The sequence below is a fragment of the Raphanus sativus genome, chromosome 9, assembly GCF_000801105.2.
Source record: "Raphanus sativus cultivar WK10039 chromosome 9, ASM80110v3, whole genome shotgun sequence".
Taxonomy (NCBI): domain Eukaryota; kingdom Viridiplantae; phylum Streptophyta; class Magnoliopsida; order Brassicales; family Brassicaceae; genus Raphanus; species Raphanus sativus.
In genome coordinates this window covers 32,839,629-32,849,175 of record NC_079519.1, presented here as the reverse complement: position 1 = coordinate 32,849,175, position 9,547 = coordinate 32,839,629, and the positions used below count along the sequence as shown (strand labels likewise).

At 30.1% G+C, this 9,547-nt stretch overlaps 1 protein-coding gene across 3 annotated transcripts; it reads left to right on the top strand.

Moving 5' to 3' along the window:
- The first annotated feature begins 1,554 nt into the window (after window positions 1-1,554).
- LOC108833928 (protein indeterminate-domain 5, chloroplastic) lies at window positions 1,555-7,527 on the top strand. 3 transcript variants are annotated; one of them, XR_001946776.2, is made up of 4 exons: window positions 1,555-1,859; window positions 2,128-2,524; window positions 4,070-5,313; window positions 5,838-6,131. XR_001946776.2 is itself a non-coding variant. In XM_018607316.2 (3 exons), the coding sequence occupies exons 1-3, from the start codon at window positions 1,673-1,675 to the stop codon at window positions 5,256-5,258; spliced, it is 1,773 nt and encodes a 590-aa protein (XP_018462818.1). In that variant the 5' UTR covers window positions 1,556-1,672; the 3' UTR covers window positions 5,259-5,453. The 3 variants fall into 3 exon arrangements, 1 of the variants encoding a protein (XP_018462818.1); XR_001946775.2 differs by lacking the exon at window positions 5,838-6,131 and adding an exon at window positions 7,243-7,527 and having other exon boundaries at window positions 1,556-1,859; XM_018607316.2 differs by lacking the exon at window positions 5,838-6,131 and having other exon boundaries at window positions 1,556-1,859; window positions 4,070-5,453.
- The last annotated feature ends 2,020 nt before the right edge of the window (window positions 7,528-9,547 follow it).

Sequence of the window (9,547 nt, the reverse complement as noted above, 5' to 3'; positions counted from 1 at the left end):
ATATATTTTTATAGATAAATATAAATTATATTTAATTTTTTATTAATATTATAAATTTTCTTTTTTCTTATCAATATTTTAATATAAATTTGATTTAACTGAATATTAAAATTAAGATAAAAACAATTTTGTTTATCTTGAATCATATTTAAGAATGTGCATGTGTATATTTAAAATTATAATTTTAGGTAGATTTTTCATTTACATAATTGTCAAAAATTAAAATTAAACAATATTTATAAAATATGTAGATATATATAAGAAACTAATGATTTTACGATTTAATTTGATTTTATGATTTAATTTTTATAATTTTCTAAAAATATGTATATATTTTTGAAATATTTTTAATTTAAATGATATTTCGAAATTTGAAATGCCATAATTGAATATATTTATTTTAATGATGATTTATGAGTTATTACCATATTTTCAAAAAGTCCAAAATATAAATCGACAATAAATGTAATATATGAGTTATTACCATATTTTAAAAAGTTTACCAAAAACATAAATTAACATTAAATATAATTTTCCATGTCATATTAATCTATAAGACATGTCATCAATTTTAGTAGCCATGTCACAATTATTAATCTAGGTGTTTTCCTGCACCATGTGTAGTGATGAATTTTTTAAAAGTTAAATTTTATATTTTAAAATGTAATTTATTAATATTATATATTTTATTATTTTGACCAATAATTAATATCAATATCATTAATTAAGCATAAAATTAAGAGAAAATATTTTTTTTATTTTAAATTATATTTAAGAATATATATGTATATTATAAAGTTAAAATCTTAGATAAAAAAATTAATTATTTCATTTGGTTAAATATATTAAATCAACTTGTACAAAATTACTAAAATCATATAAAATTGTATAGTTATCAAAAACTAAAACTAAATAATATTTATATAATTTGTAGATATCTAAAAGAAACTAATGATATTATCATTTTTTTTAAATTCAGAAAATTTAAAAAACTTAGATAATAAAAAATTTATAATTATAAAAGTAAAATTATATAATATTTCGAAATTTAAATATCATATTTTAATATATTTATTTTAGTGATGATTTATGAGTTATTACCATATTCTACAAAGTTTACCAAAAATATAAATCAATATTAAATGTAATATATGAGTTATTGCCATATTCTAAAAAGATTTCCAAAAATATATATCATCATTAAATATAATTGTCCATGTCATATTTAACCATATGACATGTCATCAATTTTAATAACCACGTCATAATTTTTTGTGTGAAAACGATTGTAGAGAAAACATGTGGCAAATCACTTCTCAAATATAAACTAGAGGATTAATTATCTTTAAGGTTCTTAGGAACATCTCAAGGCTCTTGTAGTAGAGTATAGAATAGGTTGGAGATGCTCACAGTTTTTTACTAGTCTACCACTCGTTTTCACTTGTCACTTTCATCTTCTCTCTTCTATTACCTTGCATAAATTTCTATTTTTTAGATGAAATTTAATAGCAATTCACTTAAAATCTGGAATGCCCCCATTTTAGGGCTTTATTGAGATAAGATATCAGTGGAAGTCAAAAAAGAATTTAATGTTAAGAGTTTCTTCTCTCTAGTTTTATTTCATTTCTTTCTCTCTCTCTCTCTCACCATCACACAAAACACAGAAGAGTCCATGGCTGCTTCTTCATCCTCTGCTGCTTCCTTCTTTGGAGTTCAACAAGATGATCAAACTCACCTTCTTCCTCCTAATTCCTCCGCAGCCGCTCCTCCTCTTCCTCCTCACCACCAGCCACCACAGTCTCAGCAACCCCTTGAGGCTCCACCGCAGAAAAAGAAGAGAAACCAACCAAGAACTCCAAGTAAGTTAATTACCTTCTCTTAATTGAAAATTTATCATCTTAATCTTACAAAATCATGGGATCAATTTCAAAAACATCTATTGGTGAAAAGGAGAAATCCCTTTTCTCTCCCTTTTCTCAAATTCCAAATATGGAAATCAGCAAATTAGCATGACCCTAGTTATTAATTTCCAAAACTGATATTTTAATTAATTATATACCATGCAATATAAGAAAATCAGTTAATAGTCAAGAACTTTACCCTCAAATTTCTTTTGCTCTTAATTAGATTCCGATGCAGAAGTGATAGCTTTATCTCCAAAGACACTAATGGCTACAAACAGATTCATATGTGAAGTATGCAACAAAGGATTTCAAAGAGAACAGAACCTACAACTTCACCGAAGAGGACACAATCTTCCATGGAAACTTAAGCAAAAATCGACCAAAGAAGTGAAGAGGAAAGTGTATCTTTGTCCGGAGCCCACGTGCGTCCACCATGATCCGTCACGTGCTCTCGGAGATCTCACCGGAATTAAGAAACATTATTACCGTAAACACGGTGAAAAGAAGTGGAAATGCGAGAAATGTTCTAAGCGTTACGCTGTTCAATCGGATTGGAAAGCTCACTCCAAGACTTGTGGTACCAAAGAATATCGTTGCGACTGTGGTACACTTTTCTCTCGGTAAATATTCTAAATCTTTTGAACTCTTTGAATTATTATTAATCATATATACGTAAGTGATATGTGTGTGATTATGTATCTGAGTCAGTCTCCATGGACTAGGGTTTTTCTTAGTTTCACTTTCTGTTTCGCCTCGAAGTCGTCGATGCTCTTATCTCTTTCTTTCGTGAAGTAAATGCACTGTTGTTTTTTGTTTTTTTATTTATTTCTTTTATTTAAATAAAACTTAAAACAACAATTGATACATGAACACACGTGAATGGGTGAGCACAAAACTATATCTATATACGACACTGAAACTGCCATATATTTCATTAGATGCTTTCAAGCAGAAACTCAAAACCAAAGAGGACCAATTTCAGTTTCCTTTTCTTTTACTGTTTTCTATATATTTTTGCCTTGGAAACACCGCCCTATTTTCTGTCATAAAAATAATTTAATAGATTTTTAAGAATTTTTTCTTAGACTTCAAATTTATTCTTATACTATGGGCAATTCACGTGCTGCTAAACTTTATAATATCTAGAGGTTATTGTTACAGTTTTTGTTCTCTTATGTGTAAAATCTTACTAATCTATTACCCCTTTTATGATTCGTTTGTACTCGGTACCATAACTAAACACACTACATAATTGTTTTGGCTAATTTTTGTATACATTTTGCATAAAATGGCTTTAAGCTGTATATATAGAAGTGACAACTAAAAAAATAAATAAATAGAAGTGACAACTAATATTTTAAAATATTATCGAATTTTATAAGTTTTTCAATCTTGGTTGCCATTGCTGTGTTTATGTGTGTGCGTGCATTTAGAGGAGTTCGATAAATGGAATAAAAGGAAAACTAAAATTATGGTGGTATGTATATATATACATAAGTAATTGCTAAAGTTGCATTTATTGAACTTGCATGATCTTGAATTAAAGACAGGAGCAGATATTCATTTGACAATCATTCTCTCCATATACTACTACTATTACTACTACTATTGTGAAACTTAACTTTTTCCACCTACTTTTTTAAATCTTTGACACATTAACACATACATACACATGAAATTACGAGCATATCTTACGCGTAATGTTTCCCAAATTAAAATAATGTTTGCTTTCATTACTTATTGATTGCATATTTGCATAAACTGATATATACAGATTTATACATTTATTCGTACGCATCATATAGACATACATCATCATACTTGAACACATCATTTTTTACAACACAACATTGTACTCCTATTTAACAGTTACAAAAAAAAAAACATTGTACTCCTATTTAAGCCAATTCTCGGAAAAAAACATTGTACTCCTATTTATGTATATACGTGCATTATTTGTATATGCATCGATGCATGTGAGTGTGTAGTAGGATGTATACTGACTTTCTAGCCATCTATCAACTTTTCGAGATCCCATAATTACACGCGAATCTATCTGTAGCTGCATGACATGATGAGTCTCTCTCTATTTATAATATTTTATTTCACATATTTCAATCTATCTCTTCGCTTATATTAATATACATATATATATTGTGTCGCAGGCGAGACAGTTTCATTACACACAGAGCCTTTTGTGACGCGTTGGCTCAGGAGAGTGCGAGACACCCAACTTCTTTGACTTCTTTGCCAAGTCACCACTTTCCATACGGACAAAACACCAACAACTCCAACAATACTTCAAGCATGATCCTTGGTTTGTCTCACATGGGGGCCTCACAGAATCTTGATCATCAGTCCAGCGATGTTCTCCGACTCGGAAGCAGCGGAGGAGGAGGTGCAGGAGCTTCCTCACGCTCTTCCTCCGATCTCATTGCTGCAAATGCTTCAGGTTACTTCATGCAAGAGCAAAACCCTAGCTTTCATGATCAACAAGACCATCAACAACAAGGGTTTTTAGCTGCAAGCAACAACATCAAGCCATCACCAATGAATTTTCAACAAAGTCTGATGCAGTTCTCACATGATAACCATAACTCTCCTTCCTCCAATCTCTTCAATCTCAGCTTCCTCTCTGGACACAATGGAGTTGCTTCTGCTACAAGCAACCCTAATGCTGCAGCTGTTTCATCTGGCAACCTTATGATTTCTAACCATTTTGATAGCGAAAATGCTGTTGGAGGCGGAAGAGGAGGAGGAGAAAGAAGTACAGGTCTCTTCCCTAACAATCTGATGACCTCGGCGGACAGAATCAGCACAGGAGCAGTGCCTTCACTCTTTAGCTCATCAATGCAAAACCCCAATTCAACAACTCACATGTCAGCCACTGCTCTTCTTCAGAAAGCTGCTCAAATTGGTTCAAGCTCGAGCAACAACAGCAATAGTAATAATGCTTCATCGATTCTAAGAAGCTTTGGGAGTGGAATGTACGGAGAAAGCGAGACTAATCTTAACGATTTGATGAACACTTTCTCTAACCCCGGCGCAACTGGAAACAACGTTAATAGAGTAGATTCTCCGTTTGGTTCATACGGAGGAGTGAACAAAGGATTAAACGCTGATAAACAAAGCATGACTAGAGACTTTCTTGGGGTTGGACAAATCGTAAGAAGCATGAGTGGAAGCGGAGGGTTTCAACAACAAAAACAACAACAACGGCATGGGAATAGTACAGAAATAGTTGGCTCTTCGACGGATTCCGCCAATATAAACAGTATTAATGTGAATCCTGGTGGTGGTCCGGCAAGTCCACCACCGTTCCTAACCAATACTGGATGGAATCCACCATGCTAGTTTCTAGCCAAGGTTTTTAGTTCATCAGAGTGCATATGCTATATAAATCTTTCAGGTACGCATGTTGTCATTAAAATCCATTTGAAGTAATTAATTATATTTTAGTCGCAAAAAAGTTGTAAGTTATCTACACTCAGCTCCTGTTTTTCTTTTGTAAAAGATTTACCTTTATATAAATGAATTTCCTCCTGAACTTTTTTTTTTCAGAGTTTATAGTTATGGTTTGAAGAAATTTTAATTTACCTTTATTTCAGTAAGTAGTGGGGTTCGTAATATTTGTTACTTTTTGGATTATGAAATATTAGATATATTAAGGAATTTTAAAATACTCATGGTTTATATATAGTTTCAGATATAGAAGTGATTTATTTGTGGAGTGAAGTCTAAGTCTTAGTTATATATATATAATGCGGTGTGTGTATTAGGGTCAGATCTTAAAAGAACACTATCTGACGGGTTATAAATAATTTAAGTGAATAGTTTTTGTCCCTAGTTTTTGGCATCATTTTATTTTGTAAACAAAAAGTTTTATTTTTGTTTTTGGCTGACACATTTATCGTCTTATCATTGCATGGGCAGTCAATGAGTTGGAGAGTACAAGCAGCCTTTGCTAAGTTTCTTTGTCTTTTTGTTTTTATTTTCTTTTATTTGCCTTTTTATTCTTTAATCTCTTTTCATTTGTCATCCTCACTAGCTGGCAATGTCACGAGTGTTTGTCCTGTGATCTCCCTTTTTTTTTTTTGATCTCCCTTTCTAAATATCTCGATACATGTATACATGTCACAATAGTTTATGTAACATGTTCCTACCATCCCAAAAGGTCCCATCATATTTAAATTTAACGGTCCAAAATAAACAGTTCTGTTTCGACAATCACGATCGAGTCTGCATTATTGATGCTATTTTTTTCGGTTAATAAACAGTATTGATATGAAAGTAATTCTTACGCAAGCCTATTTCGTACGATTTTGATTTTGGGTTGATAACATTAAATGTATAATCTGTTCATTCAATTTTTTTGTTTGATTTTCTTTTCTGTGTATTTGAGATATCTGGATTTTGTTTTGTGTTTTATTTTCACGTATCTGTAAAATTAAAAAAATATTTAATGAAATTTGAAAATTGTTCAATATTGTGATTATTTTTAAAACATGTTCGGTATGTTAATACTCTCTCCGCTTTATAAAGTTACATGTTTTAAAAAGAAAATTTCTTTTGTATTTTTAAAGCATATTTTATCAAATAATAATAATTAATTGTAAATTTTTTAAAAAAATTATCATATTTATTGGATTATTGGTTAAAATTATGAGAAAAAATAACCGTAAAAAATTCTACATCTATTAGATGTTTTATTAACATATGTAAAAATTTTAGGATATGCATTATACCGAAATATGAAATATGTAGATTATATTTTACTTTTTTTTGGGGGGGGGGGGAGGGGGAGAGGAGAAGAGGAGTTTGGTATTATTTTATAAACTTGAGTCCATTTCTACAATTTTGGTTAAAATGTAACCATTTGGTGTATGTGTGTGAACATATGATATATTATTACTCCTATTTCTAAAAATTATGTCATTCTATTATTTTTTTACTTGTTATGTAAAGAGTGCCGTCTTAGATTTTCTATGCAATTTATATTTTTCTTTCAGTTTAATATTAATTGTAAAATGCATTGATCTTATAAATTAATTTATTTATCTCAAATAATCTTGGTTAATTTGATACAACTAATACAAACTGTAGTTTATTTTAATTATTTTTTAATATGTGTGAAAAATGTATTATTGATATTCTTTATAAAACAGAGAAAGACTAAAATTGTTTCTTGATCTTAAAAAAGAAAGATACATTTTTGTTGAAAAGATCTATAATTTTTTTTGAATAATTAGTCATATTGATAATAGTATTGGAAATGTCATTGTCGTAATAATTTATTTGGAGAATAACAAATAATATTATATATACTAATACAATGTAGGACATACATACAAGTGATGCTAGTCAGGAAGCCCATCGACATGCAGGCATGATGCAGCGAGAGAGATGGTATTGTTGTCTCACCAAAAACAGGCAGCTCTTCTCTCATCTTTTTTTTTTTGTAATTTTATAAGTAGTTTTGTTAAGAGAATTAAAGTTCTCATAGTATCATTGTTAATCAATCCAATTGTAGAAAACTAACTTGTCTTTACAAATATGTGAATTTATTATAAACAAAAGTTGAATATTATACACTTGGAGGAAGAAAGTGAATCTTAATCACCGACTAACTGTTTTTTCTGGACCGCTTCTACATCAATTCTAAAGCAGTTTCACTAAAGTAAATTTGCTTTTTCAAACAATACTTATAATAATGTTTTTCATCTAAAATATCTTCAATCCATCTTTATTTTTTCATAATAAAGAAACTCTAATATATAGTATTATTTTAATTATGCCAGTTTTTCTGGATTTCGTTGCTCATTTTTTGTATAATATATAGAAGAATTTTAAAATAAAGATGAATTCAAAATTTTCTGAATATGAAAAACAAAATTCAATGGATATCACTTCATTATAAATATTCAAAGACTAAGAGTCGAAAAAGACTGAATGATATTAGAACAATTCTAAAGGAGGGTTCTCAAATAAAGTATTTAACTATATGTATATATTTATATTTATATTTTATTATGAAAACGCTTTCTCAAAATATATAATATTTTACTTTTATGTTTTCTAAACTTTTGTGAGAAACTCTCATTGGAATTTCTATTGTAATTGCTCTTGAAGCATATTTGTAAGACAATTTAATTTCTTAGTAGAATATCTCATGAATTTAATATTAATCAATATAATTTGATTGTGTAATTAAAATTAAAACAAATAAAACATTCATAATTGACATATGGCATATGAATCTTTCATAGAACGAACGTTTCTCTCCATTTTGTACTCTATCTCTTACCTTATTAGTTCTTATTATTAAAAATGTGAGAAATTTCATGAGATATTCTTCACTGCTAGTGCTCCTATGACTTCTCTCATTAGGGAGCGGACGAAGCTCCATCTTTAAGCTGATATGGCCCATTGCCTTGCTGCCGCTTATCCGTGAGAATAGACATCTTGGAAGCGTATTGTTTGGTTTAAAAATATATGTTCCAACATATTCAACATATGCATATTGATTAACAGAGAGAAGAATGACAATCTTAAACATTATAAATGCCAAGAGGGTATAAAAGAGAACAAATGGGAGATTTCCTCCAAAAATCTTTGACGATCAAGTAAGAATGAATTTATGAAAAAATAGGGCCTTGGTTGGAAGTTCATCTTTGGCCGGCTTCACAATTGTATATATGGACCTCAAAAACTGAGACATTCGAGACCAATCTCCTGAAATCATATGGGAGACGACATAATCTGCTTTGTTCTGGTTGACACGGTATCCACGTACCATGGTTTGATTGACTATCCCAAATATTGACGTCCCTTATTTTTTATTGATGTTAAAAGTTATGTCACTCGATCCAAATAACTGAATGATCAAAAAGAATAAATAAGAAAATTATCAATGCATCTAATAATTCACGTATGTGTGGCCCAGTTTAAGATTTCCCATAATGAAGTGGACCAAGGATAAGCAGAAGAAATCCCAATAATTTTTTGTAGTATTCATAAACTTTTCTCGACAATCTCTTCACGGACCAATTTTTTATTTTGTAACTTTTACATGAACGACAACTTTGCTATTCACATGCTTTTCCCCTTTTATTTTTTTTAAATCCATTTCTATTAATAATTTCTCCCATTCACAAACATGTAAAATTAATTATTTTCTAAAATTTGAAAGTAATCCAGGAGCGGAAATATTTCCGTGGGAAACTTATATGCTGTTTTTTTTTCACGGTCGTAACTCCATATATACACCCACCCCACTAGAAACTAACACATATCTTTTTTCTTATGGATCAGAAGTGTCCGGCAAACCTAGATCCAACCCACTAGTTTTTTGGGAGTCTGATTAATGACACTAGCAAGATCCGGTTGTTAGCAAGAAAAATTAGATATCTATGTTTCCTGGCCACAAGGATAAACAATCTGGATAGAAGATTTTGAATCCATGATCCTTCTGATTTTTATGAGTTGACTGAACCGCGCGCGGCGCGCAGACCATACTCTTGTGGTTAACTAACACGTATTTAAGGATCATTATCATATCGATTTGGACCTTTCCCTTTGGAAAAGACTAGTTTGAACTAAATTGTGTTAAATTTAGTAACATCGATCTTTGTTGTCTAATACGA

What these genes read in the sequence shown, in the direction of transcription:
- LOC108833928 (XM_018607316.2), top strand. Translation starts at nt 1,673, where the DNA reads ATGGCTGCTTCTTCATCCTCTGCTGCTTCCTTCTTTGGAGTTCAACAA. An exon ending in AAACCAACCAAGAACTCCAA is followed by an intron (nt 1,860 to 2,127) that starts GTAAGTTAATTA and finishes GCTCTTAATTAG; the next exon opens with ATTCCGATGCAGAAGTGATA. An exon ending in TGTGGTACACTTTTCTCTCG is followed by an intron (nt 2,525 to 4,069) that starts GTAAATATTCTA and finishes ATTGTGTCGCAG; the next exon opens with GCGAGACAGTTTCATTACAC.